At 35.3% G+C, this 15925-nt stretch overlaps 3 protein-coding genes across 7 annotated transcripts; 1 reads left to right on the plus strand and 2 right to left on the minus strand.

The window, feature by feature from the left end:
- Nucleotides 1–2727: 2727 nt before the first annotated feature.
- Nucleotides 2728–3259, minus strand: LOC18051999 (heavy metal-associated isoprenylated plant protein 28). The gene is made up of 2 exons (XM_024190083.1): nt 3193–3259; nt 2728–3074 (listed from the first exon to the last, which is right to left on the minus strand). The coding sequence occupies exons 1-2, from the start codon at nt 3257–3259 to the stop codon at nt 2728–2730; spliced, it is 414 nt and encodes a 137-aa protein (XP_024045851.1).
- Nucleotides 3260–5142: 1883 nt separating this feature from the next.
- LOC18052000 lies at nt 5143–8997 on the plus strand. Of its 4 annotated transcripts, none has more exons than XM_024190103.1 (10): nt 5143–5634; nt 5737–5786; nt 5873–5951; nt 6050–6157; nt 6262–6342; nt 6464–6555; nt 6895–6987; nt 7612–7680; nt 8129–8313; nt 8919–8997. In XM_024190103.1, the coding sequence occupies exons 1-9, from the start codon at nt 5308–5310 to the stop codon at nt 8271–8273; spliced, it is 1044 nt and encodes a 347-aa protein (XP_024045871.1). In that variant the 5' UTR covers nt 5143–5307; the 3' UTR covers nt 8274–8313; nt 8919–8997. The 4 variants fall into 4 exon arrangements, with proteins under 4 accessions (XP_024045871.1, XP_024045872.1, XP_006446788.2 ...); XM_024190104.1 differs by lacking the exon at nt 8919–8997 and adding an exon at nt 8610–8882; XM_006446725.2 differs by lacking the exon at nt 8919–8997 and adding an exon at nt 8604–8881.
- A 205-nt stretch (nt 8998–9202) lies between these two features.
- LOC18052001 (phosphoenolpyruvate carboxylase 2) lies at nt 9203–15615 on the minus strand. Of its 2 annotated transcripts, none has more exons than XM_006446726.2 (11): nt 15522–15615; nt 15170–15367; nt 14199–14590; nt 13988–14072; nt 13324–13546; nt 12905–13008; nt 12589–12676; nt 12084–12238; nt 10485–11483; nt 9817–10203; nt 9203–9520 (listed from the first exon to the last, which is right to left on the minus strand). In XM_006446726.2, the coding sequence occupies exons 2-11, from the start codon at nt 15335–15337 to the stop codon at nt 9224–9226; spliced, it is 2898 nt and encodes a 965-aa protein (XP_006446789.1). In that variant the 5' UTR covers nt 15338–15367; nt 15522–15615; the 3' UTR covers nt 9203–9223. The 2 variants fall into 2 exon arrangements, with proteins under 2 accessions (XP_006446789.1, XP_024045870.1); XM_024190102.1 differs by having other exon boundaries at nt 15170–15382.
- Between the last annotated feature and the right edge of the window lie 310 nt (nt 15616–15925).

The raw sequence follows: 15925 nt of genomic DNA on the forward strand, positions 1-15925 counted from the left end.
AATTGAAATTTGCACAACTTGAGAAACCCAATCTAAAACCAAGTATTATCTTAATGAGATCCACTAAGTCAGATTTTTTTTAAAGCTCTTTCTTAACTAATATCCCTAAATAGGTGGTCAACCGAAATAGGAAATTAAAATAAATACAATTAAGACAAATGCTATAGCAAACATATAGCAACACATATATATCAGTCAAACATCTATTAAGATCATTTATCACTCAACTACAATCAAATCCAGTTCATGATTTGTGATAGAAAAATAAATAAAAGAGTTTTAGCCATCAAATACATCCCTATAAATAAATAGAAAACAAAAAAATAATAAGAAGAATTTATTTTCGATTGATTTCTGCGATTTCTCCTCAGTTACAGCCTTCAATCCCTCTCTTGATTTCTGTTTTCTTGTTGTTTCTTTGCAGTTTATCCCTTTGGCTGATGGCTCTCCTCTTTCTTTGCGAGTGCTCCTTTTATAGTTTAGAATTAAGGCAACTAGAAGTCTAAAGCGTGTATCTTCCATTTTTAGAAACTCTAAATAGCAATTTTTTAGTTGATGCGCGCGGAATCTTCTATGTCATTGTTCCAGGATTGCTACAACAATGATGCTACAACATCTTCACTGTTCTAGATTAGTTTCAGTTCCTCTGTAGCCAAGTTCTTTCATTGTCTTTGCAAATCTATTGCGGCAGTATTCTTTTCTTGAAATTTGAGCTTCCGGTCACCTACAATTATGCATATGATCTAAGCACACAAAATATTTTAAAACAAACTAAATTTATTTAAAAAAAAACTAAAATGGATATTCATGCAAAATATAACTAAAATACAATAAAAATATGTCATTTACTTTATAAGTATTATTGATTCAAATTTAAAAGTATCATGATAACTCTCATTTCATAAAGTTATCAGTACATTATCATCATCTTTTACATTGATTGGAGTTTCATAAGCGCATGTGTTTAAATATATAGATGATAAATATTACACTTCTGGTAAGTTATGCATACTAGAACTCCAAGTATTAGATCAATAATTGAAACTCCTGAGAACAAAGTCTCTAACTCATCAACATAAACTAAAGGCTGATAATGAAATTATCTAGTATCTGGATATTTTTGTTTAACAAGAAAAAAAAGTTTAACACCTATATACTCATTCTAATAAATTAAAAAATATATTACCTGTATGTACTCTTCCCATTTGGTTAGTCAAATAATTGGCTTACGGGATTGTAAACATATCCCAATACTATTATCATCTTAATCTATGTCGAATATTATTTTTTTCACAGAGTACCAACCATTCTTAATTTATTTCCATTCTAACTTTGTTCCAAATGTCTTATATCTTTTTTTCCTACAATTCGAGGCCAAGCCCTTGGCTTTAATGTTCCTTCTAATCTAAATCCATTATTTACCTCAATGAGAAAAGATTAATCAATTGCTCTCTTTAAATAGGATTGATCCAGTTCACTGTATAAACTCCAATATTTTCAACTATCTATAATTGAATCAAATCATATACATGCTACAATCAGAACCAAAAATATAAAATAATTATGCAAATGGTTATTGACTTCTTCAAAGTAGATAGTCTTAAATCTCTAATTAACTTTGAATTTTTAGAAACTAAAAACAAACATTTCACTATAAAAATGATACTTAAGAATTATCAACCACACCCAACTTCTTTAATTCTTTCTAGGTACCAGTACAATAATTATCTAATGTTTCAAATTTCTTAAACTTAAAAGTAGGAACACATGCTAAATGGATTCAAACTTTAGCTAAATCACGCTTATGAAATGCAATACAAAAGCAAAAAATATTCAACCACAAAAATCCATAAATGTAGACAAATAAAATTTATTACCATTGTAGGCACTAGCATCTCTAGTTTTATTTTTATTTATCAGCCAAGCTTTCAAGATCCAAAGAAAATTTCAAGTGTGAGACAAAATATACAAAAGAATATTGGTTAAAATTTTAGAAAGAAATAAATAAAGTACCTTAACAATGGAGATTCAGCTATTGCTATTATTAAAGAGATTATTTATTTTATTTATTTTTCACATACATTGTGATGTATAAGAAGACCACCTTTAATGTTTCACATTAATTAAGATACAAATTGTGAATGTATTGTATACAATTAACATACTAATAAGATCATTTAAACAAGTTAAAAGAGTAATCGAATTAACATTGTTATAATTTGGTAGCCACATAACAAAAAAATATATTTTAAAAACTTAATTAGGGCCTATTTGGTATTATGTTTTTAAGTTACATCATTAAAGTTTTTAATAAACACTTGTTATTATGATTTAATATGTAAGTTAATTTCATCTAAGACTTGTATGATGAAAAATTTATAAAATTCTTATTATTTTTGTCAAAATTATTATTTTAAACGTCATATTTACCCTTGGACTATCAAATTTATTTTGCACAACTCTTATTTTTTCATAGCAGGTGTGGCTTATGTAAAAGTCACAACACCTTAATACTAAACATAAACTTACTCAATACTTACTAATAAAATTCATGATCCCTTTGATTATGAAAAGAGATATGATAAAACTATTTACGCAGTTGAGTGATTACGAAGATAAAACCTAAGAAACAAATTCATTTATCACCTTTTGGCTTCAAAACAAAAGGATCAAAAGAAAATGGTTCAATATCATCATTAGAACATTTGGATATGTACTTTGAAGAGATCACATTATAGAGCAAGCATGAGGATTCTCATCACTAAACGTGGAACCCGTTTGGTTGCTGAAGATGGAAGCAACCGCAGGATAATGATAGTGCGCATGATTTTGGCTATCGTATCCATGCTTGTAGTAGTTATAAGAAGATGAAGGCTGGTGTGCATAGTGGGTCACAGGACCATTGCACTGATGTTGGTTATAGTAACCGTGTTGCTCTGCCGGACTGTACGGCAGCTGCCACAGCTCGGCTCTCCGGCCGGTCTTACGCACCGCCTTCAGCACCTTCTTCTGATCAGCCCATCCGGTGACCGTCACCTTTTGCATGGCCATGTCTATGTCTATGTCATCCACGCCTGCAGATGAGCACAACAACAAAATTAATTGCCCCACCAATGCAATCATTCGTGAAAAGAGATAAAAAATGAAAAAAAAAAAGATACATAACGAAGTAATGATGAAAAAATATGATACCTTTTAGCTTTTTAAGACTACTTTTGACCTTGCTTTCGCATCCGGCGCAGTCCATGTGTACTCGCATTTCTGTGATCTGAGAAAATATTAACGCAAGAGCAAGAAAAAGAAACTAATCAACGACAAATATATATATACATAAAAGCAAAAGAAAATAAAAATGGTTAAGTTGTATGCATGTTTAACTAATTTGCTTAATTACCGTCGGCATTTTGCTGGGGGAAAGTGTGAGAGAAATAAGAGACTATAAAAAATCTGCGTCGTCTAATTTGGAGCTTATGCTAAAAACTTTGTGTGTTATGTATAGAAGTGTGATATGTGTGAGTTGACGTTTAAGCTAATAACAATGTGATGTTTATATACATAGAGAGAGCGTAGAGACTGGATTAGTATTTAGTATAGTTTATGATTTATTGCACCGACTATTTTACATCTACTCATTCTTCAAGGTCGAGACATGATGCCTCGCATGGGGCATCCGCCATTGTCACGTTATAATCCAATTTCAATATATAGCATTTTGACTTTCTAGATGTTTAATAATTTATAAGTTCAATATATATAACCATTTGCCACTTAGGAGAATGAATTGATGCACATGCTGGCGGAGCGGTCCTGTCGGATCGTGCCTAATATTGCTGTATAGCTATTCCTCTTCAGGTCTAAGTTTTTTCATTTTCAACTTGAAGGTAGCTTTCCATGGACACAAGTGTTCCTTTATGAAATAACAGAAAATAATGAATAAAAGAAGCAATGTAGAAATTCAAATTCAAATTCAAAAAGCTTGTATTTTGCTGTCAAAATTGTGAAAGTATGTCACTAATTAGTGAAATTAATCTTTTTGGTAATACATGTTACTTAGTGGATGTTTGCTTCGAAGTGCGTGGTCGAATAATTTTTAAACAATTTCATATAATTGGCCATCTAAATTCAAATCTTAAGGACTTAATATACAATTAATAGAAAGATTTAAAAGCATACCTTTTAATCTTTGATTGCGGAAGCAAATCACAACAAAATTATATTACTATGTTTTTTGTTAGAAATAGAAAATAATCATCAGGAAAGCTCTCATGTCACTGTTTGTTTATGTTTAGAGGATAATAATGTAAAAAAAAAAAAAACCTCTCATATCACATTGTAAGAACCTACTATGGTACTATCTTTTTTCTCTCATTCTTTTATATACACACGCCTTTTATAAATTTTTATGTATTTATTAATACGTATCTACGTATTTCTCATCTGTATCCCATGTGTTTATTTTAAATACAATAAGTATATTCATATAGAAATTCATCATATCAAAAAGTCAATTAAAAAACTTCACAAACTTTTTAGATTGCTGTTTACGTTCAGCCAATACAATTCATCAGGCATGGTAATTCCAACAAAAATTGACTTGGGGTCACTCCCGTCTACATATTGTTTGTTAAACTTTTGGAAGCAAAAAATTGGTAGAGAAATTAAAATGAGCAATGCTAAAGAGAGAGAAAAACGAGAGAAAATGAGAGAATTTTACTATTTTTCTCTACCCAACCCACTTTCTCTCTCTTCCTTTTTAATACTCTTTCTCTCGTCTTTCTCTTTCTTTAGCATTTTTCAATTAAAATTCATCATTAGAACTGTTGAATTTTCATGGCTTGAAGTTGAGGTGTATGATGGCACTGAATGCGTGTGCCCACGTGGCTACTTGTCGTGCTGTCCAGATGTTGGTCCACGGACCTTATTTCTTTTATTTTCCCCATTTTTTGGGTTATTTAGGCTAAATGGCTCGATTCCATAAATGGGTCGGTCGATCAAGCGTTCAAAGCCCATATTTCTGGGGTGGGACGCAACCTAGCCCAACCCATTATCCTGGATTCATAAGACGATGTCGTTTAGGAAAACACAAAAACTTTAAAACAAGAACGTACGTGGAAAATGAACGGACACACGAGTGATCGGGACCACGCAGATACTTCTATCAAAACTGATCATCAACTGAACCTGTACTTTGCATGCTCAATCTTACTCATCAGACTAAACTCGCTCTATTTAAAAAAAAAAAAAAACCCACTAAATTCGACCCAATTAATAACAACATCCATTTTAGCTTCTCCTTGCCAGATAGCAATGGCAGTGCTGAATTACATTCCAGTGACTGCAACAAGCGCGCCAATTTCTCAAGACTCTTCATCAACATCATCATCAGTACCAAACACAAGACCCACCAAAATCTTACTCCCAAAAAAGAAACCAATGAAATGGTCCACCGGCGTGGCGCCCGGCGAATACGGTGGCCCGCCGACCACCACGAAGCTGCGGAAGTTCTGGGGCGGAGAAAAAGAAGACCCTTTGACTTCTGATGAGTTTATTTGGAACAATGACTTCATGCCTCGCATGAAGAGGCTGATTGAAGACATCGATGAATCTTCTGCTGCTGAAAAGTTCCCAGTTCAGGTTTTTTTTCAATATGTTCCATTTGCATATCAATTGAGATTTTTTATTTTTTTTTCTCTTTTCGAATTTGGTTTTGAGCTCAATTGGGTTTGGTGTAAACAGGAAGAGCCTTCTGGGTTTCTAAGCTTAAACAGAGTTATGAGCCTTGACAGGTTTGTTCTTACTTACAAGGTTTTAATTAAAGTTACTTATTTTAGAAACTGTTTTTTTTTTTTTTTGAATTATGGGCATTTAACAGTTTGGAAGTTGATTTAAGCAAAGAGCTTACAGCGCCTTCAAAGACTGCCTTACAGCAGCCAGTTGAGGCTGCCATTCAGGTAAGATCAATGTTTTGGTATTTCCAGTCATATTGTTTTATCGTATGAGAGTTTCCTGTTCTTTTTTTTTTCTTTTTTGGGTTTTTGGTTGTTAATAGGACAATCAGCAAAAGAGTGGCAGTGTGCCACGCAAATGGAGATTGGCACCTACACGCCGTGAGCAAGACAAGTGGGATAAAGCAACTAAGGCTGCAACTGGTGGCAGTGTAAGTTACATGTTCTTTCATTTAAACTTGCATTCTATTCCATGTCTTTTGCAAAGATTGCTTTTTGGAATTTATGGCCTATTTTAACCCTAGACTGATTGTAGGATGTAATGTTTCGGGAACTGAGGAAACCTCGAGGGGACCCAGAAATATTGGCTGCACAGTCAAAGGAGCAGTATTTTAAGGCAAGTGTTTCAGTCTTTGGATCCACTTCAGCATTTTCTTTTCAGTTCACTACTTTTGTGTTTCTGATACTGGAAACCTATAGGGATTTAATTTTTCAGCTTCTGGGCTTCTCTTTTGCAGTTAAAGAGCAAGCTGCAATTCCTCACACTTGGAATTGGTGGTGTTGGTTTAGTGTCAGCTTATATTTCTTATTCTCCTGAAATTGCCGCTAGGTGAGTATATGCTTGCAAATGATTTAGCCTTTAAGTACATTTGACCCCAGCTACTATGTGGTTTATTAAGTTGAAATTGGCAATTTGTTGCATTTTGCAGACAATGTCTTTCCGCCTTATTGTTTTTAGTTTTTTCGTCATTTATTCTGGAAATTACGGTGTCTGATACGTTCAACAGACCTGCAATATGAGAAGCTTTCTAAATGTTTAACATGATGTTGCTGGCAAATTGTCTGTATCTATTTCAAAGTATCTATGTAGCAAGTATGGATTGAATGATGATTTCTAATGCTCAATCTCTGATACTTGATTTTCTTTGTGGTTATTTCTTGTATACAGCTTTGCCGCTGGTTTGCTTGGTTCTTTGGTGTATATACGAATGCTGGGAAGTACCGTGGATTCCATGGCAGCTGGAGCCAAGGGGCTCATGAAGTAAGTATTTACTAATTAATTACCCCTTTACTTTCAGTTGCTAACCAATGTCTGTTGATGATTTTGTGCATACTTATTGCCTACCTTAGCATTTTTTATTAAAGTTGTTTTATATGTTGAGCCAAATGTTAACTATCTGGATAGGCTGTAATGAACTGCAGAATGCAAAATGTAGTTTTTTTTTTTGTTTTTTATTTTGAAGCAGATTAAAGTGAACTTTGTATTTGTATTCTTCGATCAACATAATCCCATGATCCCACCACTAAAGTACAAAATGGTGCTGTAAGTAAGGCTTGCAAAATATTCCTTTTCATATTGTACCTTAGCCTGTTCTAATACCACACACGCATATTCACAAAACATTCCACCTTTGCAGCAGCTTGCCAAAGTTTTGTGTTCCAGTTCAATTTAAACTTAAAGTTAATTTTCGAACTTTTAAAAGTAATCAGATCGTGTCAGTGTAAAGCATTAAACTTGCCCAGTTTCTGTGGAAACATTTGGCCTTTCTGATTATTGTTTTGCCACGGAACTTACTTTTGATGTATCAAGTTATTTTGGTAAATCCTGGGCCACCAAGTAAGGAGACTGCATTACAGTTTTTGACTCAGTAACTTTTGCTTGCAGGGGAGCGGTTGGGCAGCCAAGGCTGTTAGTCCCTGTTGTATTGGTCATGATCTATAATCGGTGGAATGAGTAAGCATCTATGCTGGTGTCTTGTTTTAGTTCACTACGAATGACTTCTCCTAACTATAAATCCATATATGCACATTAGTGTCATGAAGTTCCTTGTGATTTGTTTTTTTAAAAATTCTTTTTTAATTGTTTTTTACCCCTCAATAATGAACCCTTTGAAAAATATTGGCTCTTCTGTTGGTAGAATACACCTTTTTTGTCAGTTGTTGTTGGTCTGTTTGGATAAATTTTCAGTTTACAGGCTGATTTTTCAAATCCTCATTCTGATTGAGTTAACCTGGATTTAAGGCAACATTCTGATTGCACTGGGAACCAAATTTTTGCCTACTTATTTCCAGTGTAAAGTAGATTTTTTGTGGATTATAATTTAGTGTGTGATAAAAGACAATTACTTCAAGTGGCAGCTTTTTCCTCGTGTTTGTGCTGACATTATAATGTTTGGGTGCAGGATCACTGTTCCTGAATATGGATTTTTGCACTTAGAATTGATACCGATGTTAGTGGGATTTTTCACCTACAAGATTGCCACTTTCTTTCAAGCTGTAGAAGAGGCAGTCTCAATAGTTGAGAAAAAAGACCCAGATATAGTATAAAGCTTCTCAATGAATTAGGAGATTATCTAATGTCGCCAAGGTGATTTTTACCGAATTCTAATCCTTTCTGCTTATTTATTGGTGTTTCTAGTTAGCTGACAGGTATCATGGAGTTCCCCAGAAGCTAATGATTTACCGCATATTATCCTTGAGAAGTAATCCATAAATCCTCTGTAGGAGGCATTAAGTTGAACCAACTAGAAAATTACAGAAACTGTCCAATTTTCAAAGTCATGGATTCATTACTTTCCTGGATGAAAAGATGGGGTTTGTTCTTTGATTATTACTATTATTATTTTTTCACTAAAATTTTGGGTAATTTCTTGCCAGCTTCAGGGCCAAGGGAAATGATACTTTGTCACAGTGAATCAAATGCTCTGGATTGATGGGATAGCCTGAACCCAGGGAATACCAGAAATCCAGGGAATACCAGAAATATCTGGAACCATGTTGCTTTGATGGGCATATATAATAGGAAAAAGAAAGTTAATATTCTTGTAATTATTTTTCCCTTTGTTCTGATATTTTCAGAACGGGAGACAATACAAGTTAATTGTGATTTCTAGATGACTACTGCAATTGATTAAATAAATTATTCAAGGAAAAAAATCTTGATTTATTGGTTATGTTTATTGCTTGGTGCAGTTATGAAATCCTGCGTCCTGAAAGAATGCAAAGGATAAACTGAGAGGAGAGGCAAAGAAGTTTTGTTCGCTTCTCATGAACATATATTCTAAATATGAAAAAAGCCATGGAGGCAAAAAAGAAAGGAATGCTTTCTTTGCAGCGTAATAAAAAATATACATTATATCGGACATACAGTGGTTACTTTACTTTATTACATGTTCATTACAGCTTGGATAAAGAGTAGATGCATTTCATACAATTTTGGAATTTAACAGGACGTGATAAGTCGGTTTTGGTGAAAGCAACACGATTATAATGATGCCTTAACCAGTGTTTTGCATGCCAGCAGCAATACCCTTCATTGTCAAAATGACAGTATCTTCAAGACCAGGAGCATATTCACTGGTAGGGTTAAGCCTCACAAGCTCAGCAGCTGGCTTCCTTGATTCCATGTATTCTTTCGACAGGTGTGGTCGGACCTTAACATGGAAGTTGGGGTCACGTATCTGCTTCAGAGTGTAGGCTTGGCAGACATTAAGTGTCGTGATGTATGCATCACGAAGGCGAAGCCTCTGCTTCAAGTATGGGTCTCCTTCAAGAAGATCCCGATGCCCAGCAACCTACAAGAAAAATGAACTTAGATTCTACAAACACTAATACTGCTCCATTTTCCTTCTTTTCATTTGTGCACGTACACTGATGCATGTAGAGAGAGAGAGAGAGAGGAAGGAATAAGGCTGCCGCAAACAAATTCATAGAAGAATCATGACAAAATGAATAACATAATTTTGCAGTGCAAAACCTTTTTAAAAAGAATTTACAATGTAGTTCCAGGAAATATTCATGACTTATATCTTAATTTTGAAATTACTATTATTACTTTCCTAAAGTCACTCCAGTGATTTGCTCCACATACCTGTAGGAGAAGGCTTTTAGTTTCAGCATAGTTAGCCCTAAGTTTCTCTCCAAATGGTTGCAGCTCCTCTGACACAAGGAGTTTGTCATATAAAGCAGCAATTCCTGGGTCTCCCTTGGCAAACACCATTTCAACCAAGTCAATTGTGACCCTAAAGAAAGGCCACAAATTGTACATCTCCTGAAGCATGTGAAGATTCTTTATGTCCTTCTGAATGACATGTTTAAATGCTGCCCCAAAGCCAAGCCACACAGGTAAATGGAACCTCGTCTGAGTCCATGCAAAGATCCATGGGATGGCACGGAGTGACTCAATACCTCCACTTGGCTTTCGCTTTGATGGTCGACTTCCAATGTTCATCCGACCATACTCCATTTCTGGTGTTGCCTGCAGCATCCCAAGGACATATGTATATATATTAGCATTTTTCTTGCATCATCGTAAAGTACTCAGGACTCAAGGACAACTTTGGTCTTTAAAAATTGACAGATGTAATGGCAAGAAATCATCCATTAGAAGATACCTCGGAACTAACAAACTTGAACTACAAAATACTGTACTCAGATAAAATGGAAAAAAGAATAGTACCTTTAAGAGGAATTTGTTCCTACAATCAAATTTTAAAAAATTGAAAAGACAAAATGATGATGAATGGGTGAAATACTTACAAGGCGAAAATATTCAACAAAACGAGGTTCCTGGAATACTATAGAACGATATTCCTTTGTAGCAATGACAGCCATCTCATCCATGAGTGCACGCCATTCTGGTTTTGGTGACACTGGGGGATGCATTCCATGCTCAAGTGTAGCAGCTGAGAAACGCTGAAGTGTTCTGAAGCACAAGTGCTCCTCCCCAAAAGACTGCTCAATAACTTCTCCTTGAACCGTCACACGAAGTGAACCATGAATTGTATCAGGTGGTTGAGACAATATAGCCAGATGGGTGGGTCCTCCACCTCTTCCGACTGTCCCTCCTCGGCCATGGAACATTGTGAGTTTAACACCATACTGCTTTGCAACCTTTACAAGCTCTTCCTGAGTCTTATATAATTGCCAAGCTGCAGACAAACGGCCAGCATCCTTTCCTGAATCAGAATACCCTATCATAACCTCTTGCTTCCCACTGATCCTGTTTCTATACCAGTCTATAGAGAAGAGACGAGCCACAGAAGCCGGAGCAGCTTCAAGGTCAGCAAGCTTCTCAAACAATGGAACAACCCTTAGAGGCTGTTTCACACGACATTCACGTTGTAAAAGCTCAACAGCAAGTACGTCAGATGGAGCTGTCGCCATTGAGATTATATAGGCACCAAAGCTGTCAGCAGGAAGTTCTGCAATGACATGGAATGTGTCCAACACGTCAGCAATTTCTTCAGTTTTAGGAAGATCAGAGCCAAATAGAGGACGTTTGCCTCTAAGTTCAGACAAAAGCCATTCCTGCCGCTTCTCCTCAGACCATTCTCGATAAGATCCAATGCCCAAGTGCTTGGTGATAGCATCAATAACATCAGTGTGCCTTTCGGACTCTTGACGGATATCAAGTCTTACTAGTGAAAGTCCAAAAGTAGAAACTTGCCGCAAGAAATCAAGAAGGCTTCCATCGGCTATTGGCCGATCACCACAAGCACAGAGTGATCTGTAACAGAGCTCTAGAGGCTCCAGGAACTATAGGAAAAAATAAATCAAATTAATAAAAATAAATTGTCTCTAAATATTAAATCAAATAAGAAGTGAGAGCCACAATGCAAAAATTTCAGTATTGTCCTATCGAATATTTTCAAAACTCATTCAGAAAAGAAAATCAAAATTGAAGCTCAGCTAGTCTGTTGTGGGAAAGAGAACTTCATATAAAATAGCAAATTGCTGGAAGAGAGACTCCAATGCATTCACTCTCACTAAAGTTTATAACAAGGATATTCACTTAAAGCTGACTTAAAGAGCAATGAATTTCTTCAAACCTAATGGAATATTCTATGCCTTCTCAGTTCTTAAATGCACTTTCCAATAAATAAGGCTACATAAATAACCAAAATTTCATATTACATATAAAAAGTTGGTACAATATCTACCATTAGCCGATTGTTCAAAATCATTTAGACAAAAAGAATTTTCAAAATTCTTTAATTAAGGCGTTAAAGGTAGAATGGACTTCAGAGGTTTAGTGTTCCTACAAAAGTCATTTGTGGAACATCACAAATAGATCAATAATTGGCAGTTTATGGTTCAAACTTGACAAGGAGAGTTAATTAGTTATAAAGGAGAGACCTGCTCCACATGAGTATAAGCTATATCCTCTGGAATGTCAGAAATCCCATTGGCTAACAGCTGACGAGCACGTTCCCGTGTATTATATAGCTTGTCTCTCACATCACCAAGAATAACACGATAAGGCTCATTTGGTGGAATTTGTTTCCAGAATTCTGTATACACAAAGCAGTGACAAGGATATTCAAGATTAATTAAGTTGCTAACCAAAATCTATTGACATTAAAGCTTACCCACAAACAAGGGAAAAAAATAATTTGATTCCTCAAACTAGAAGAAATATTCTAGAGCAAATTGTTTTCCAAACCAGAAAAGTATGACCATAGCTTTCAGCCAAAGCATCTACGATATATCATTTTAACATTATCGTTACAAATTTGGACTTTCACAATTAACGAAAACGCAATGGAATTCAAAGGAGATAAACCAAGCCAAGGTTTCAAGAAAATAACAAGAACTTTTGAACAGTGAAGTCCAAAGAAGAAATTAGATCAATAACACAAACCTATATAGTGTTTTGCATCTCTCTTTGAGGACCTATGAAGTCCATCTGCACGAGCACGGAGTTCGTCATTGCAACGCCACATTGATAACTGCATAGACACATTAAATTTGTTAATTGATTCATTTCTTACTCTCTTTTGGTTTATAGTTCACAAAAGCAAATCCGATGAATGGCAACAAGAAAGGCATAATAATTTTCATCATCCAAACCCAATGCATTTACTACCACCACCCTACAACCTCAGCCACTTCAGGCACAATCCTGGTAATACTCTAAATAATAAATAAATAAAAAGATAAGTCCATCCTTTTGATACCTCAAACATAAGGTCCTCTATTTGGGAGAAGTACAAGTTAGCAGCCATCATTCTAGCCAGTAAGCAAACATCTCTTGTAACTTCAGAAGTTACCCTGGGGTTTCCTGCAGTCCAAATCATTAGCTATTAGCATTAAAAAGTATCCTCAGATGGAAGGTATGACTCACAGGGAGGGAGGGAGGGGGGAGAGAGAGAAAGAGAGAGATGGGATGAAAGCAAAGACGCGATAACCTAAAGAAGGCTGACAATATAAATTTGATTAACAAATGTAATACTTCTATTATATACTAATGTATTATATCAATGTTAAATCTATGTATTTATTGATCAATGTTGTAATCCTAGGAGCGTGCTAACATGTATAATCATTGTTTGATAAGAACATCAATTATCATCATTAAGCTTATAGAAAAGAATACCATCACGATCTCCACCCATCCATGAAGAGAACTGAATGAGAGGAGCATTATAGGGAACACGTTCATTAATGCCAATGTTTTTCAAAGCAGTGTCAACACGGCGCAAGAATTTCGGAACTCCTTTCCAGATTGTCTCATGGAAGTAGCTCATTCCTGCTCTCATCTCATCTTGTGGGGTAGGAGGACTCCTTCGGATCTCGTCTGTACGAAAAGCAGCTTGTATCTACATGGGAGGAAAGATATATGTATTAATAAGCACGACTGTTCAACAAATAATGTTGTAGAAAAATCAATGAATAAAATCATGATTAAATTTCAAAGAGATTTTGACACCTAATATGTCTTATCAAGTAGAGTTAGGACTGGCTGGGCATTATAAAAGTGAATTACTTCAAAAATAATTCAACAGCAAGAAATTTATTTGTGGTTAGTACACAAATATGGGATCATCAATTCATATGATTCATATGGCTAAGTTTTCTGAAGATAATAACTATCAAAATTGACGACAATACATAGAATTACAACATTGACCAATAAATAAAAGAAGAACTGGGAATTTCTCATGATATTGCAAGGGGAGAAAGCGTACAGTTAGTCCAGAAGCATTAATGAACCAAATGTTGCTTTGGAAACCCATTAATAATAGACAAGAACAACATACCTCTCTCTGTAAAGCCTCATCAAGTTCTTGCTTATCATCAGGAGTAATGTCCTTAGCATACAACTGAGTCAGACAATTACGGATCCTGAAAAGTCAACAAAAGACCTATGGATTAGAATGGAAACACAAAACAGTATCTTCACAACTGAGTATCAATAGATTACATGATGAAACTGACCAAGAAACTGATCAAGGTTAAGGGACAACAAACCTTCCATGTTTTTGAAGCAAAGATCTTCGCACAGATTGGGTTGGATGTGCAGTGAAGACCAAATCGACAGTCTGATTCTTCAAAGCATCAAAAACTTCTTCTGGAGACTTCTTCAGCTGCACGACGAGCCTCTTGAGGGTCTCTTCAATGTCTGATTCGGTTGTTGCTGAATTCTCATCAACAAAGTCCCCTTTCTTTAACTTGATTCTTCGTCGATAAGCAATTTGAACTTCCTCAGCCAGGTTGGCCAAGTTAAGCATGTGGGAAAATGATTTGGTAACGACAATAGAATCCCCAGGATCTAAACTTGTTAAAACATTACCAAGCTCCTCCAACTTTTGAGAGTCACGCTTCCCTTCATACTCAGCTGAAAGCTCATAACATTCTTGAACCTATAGATCATATACAATTGTAAAAGACAATAAATCACCCAGTTCATTAATAATAATACACATCTCACTGCTGAATTCCCATTTAATCAGTTCATCAGAAAAGAATGAAGGAAACTATGCATCAAATTTCAGACAGCATGATGGCTTTGTACAGTACCAATATACTAAAATGAACCCAATGCCATTGATGTTGCAATCCAAAATAATCACTCTCAAATTCGCTCCCAACAGAATTTAGCAAATGAAATGAAAGTGAAAGGCTTTCAGCCTACTGTAAATTAAAAAAAAAAAAAGAAAAAGGAGCCAGGGGAAGCTAAAATGAAAAGGCCATGCATTTGATTTAGCTAAAACCATAAGAAATCTCAATTTTTTAGAGTGCAAACTTTCAGCATTAGCTCAAACGAAGTGAAGTTCATTAGTTAAAAATAATAATAATAAAATAAAATGGGTACCACATAAAATCATAATTTTATCAAACAACATGTGTAACAACCATGAAAATCTAAACTTGGCAATCACTTCAAGGTTCAATTAAAACTTAAGCGTAATCAAAGTTAATAGTACATAACGAAACGTTACCGTTTCTCTGATATCCTCCCCATGCAAGTCCTGAAGAATATCAAGAAAGCGATCCAACAACAGAGCATCATACTCCACCAACTTGTCATCCTCAGAGACCTTAGCCGGTGCCAGTAGCCTCAATTGAGCATCTATTGATGCCATCTTCTCCAAATTTCTAGCAGCCATTTCCCCCGCCTCCTTCTTATATAATGCAACCTGCGCAGTTATGAACTAAAATGCATAAGAAAGTGAAAAAAAAATTAAAAAATCGAAATTCAATGCAACTAGATGAAAAAGAAGTCGAAAACGAAAAGCATCTCGTGATATCCTGATCGGCTTTACACGGGAAAAAGTGAATGTAACCACTTACCGGTTACCAGAAGATTTTAGACGACTCACGCGTTTGAGTTGAGTTGTGTTTGAACTGAAACTGTTTTGTACTTTATTTATAGAGAGGGAGAGAGATTCTCATAAGCTAACCAGACTGTTCTAATTTAAGATTACTTTTAAATGGTTAGGATAATAATATTTTATTTCCCCTATTTTGTTTATTTTCTCAAACAGGAACATAGTCTGTCTATTTGATCAAATAGGTCCTACTCCTAACTCCAGTAATCCCTGTTTTGCAACGGCCAACTTGTAGTGGATGCCTCATGAGTCCCACCAATCGATCCTTTATGTCATGCACCATGCACCATGCACCATGATATGCTTAAGAGAGTGTTCGGGGCAGCTGCACTGTGGACCCTATGTTAGGGTAAGTTATCGACTAAT

This window comes from Citrus clementina, unplaced genomic scaffold, assembly GCF_000493195.1.
Source record: "Citrus clementina cultivar Clemenules unplaced genomic scaffold, Citrus_clementina_v1.0 scaffold_2, whole genome shotgun sequence".
Classification (NCBI taxonomy): Eukaryota; Viridiplantae; Streptophyta; class Magnoliopsida; order Sapindales; family Rutaceae; genus Citrus; species Citrus x clementina.

Bases quoted from the DNA above. Each gene is read 5' to 3' on its own strand.
- LOC18051999 (XM_024190083.1), bottom strand. From the start codon at position 3,259: ATGCGAGTACACATGGACTGCGCCGGATGCGAAAGCAAGGTCAAAAGT. The intron at 3,075-3,192 runs GTATCATATTTT...GCTCATCTGCAG, and splicing joins TAGTCTTAAAAAGCTAAAAG to GCGTGGATGACATAGACATA.
- LOC18052000 (XM_024190103.1), top strand. From the start codon at position 5,308: ATGGCAGTGCTGAATTACATTCCAGTGACTGCAACAAGCGCGCCAATT. The intron at 5,635-5,736 runs GTTTTTTTTCAA...TGGTGTAAACAG, and splicing joins CTGAAAAGTTCCCAGTTCAG to GAAGAGCCTTCTGGGTTTCT. The intron at 7,681-8,128 runs GTAAGCATCTAT...GTTTGGGTGCAG, and splicing joins ATCTATAATCGGTGGAATGA to GATCACTGTTCCTGAATATG.
- LOC18052001 (XM_006446726.2), bottom strand. From the start codon at position 15,337: ATGGCTGCTAGAAATTTGGAGAAGATGGCATCAATAGATGCTCAATTG. The intron at 11,484-12,083 runs GTCTCTCCTTTA...TTTTTCCTATAG, and splicing joins CTTATACTCATGTGGAGCAG to TTCCTGGAGCCTCTAGAGCT. The intron at 10,204-10,484 runs GTAAGTATTTCA...GGGATGCTGCAG, and splicing joins TTGTTGAATATTTTCGCCTT to GCAACACCAGAAATGGAGTA.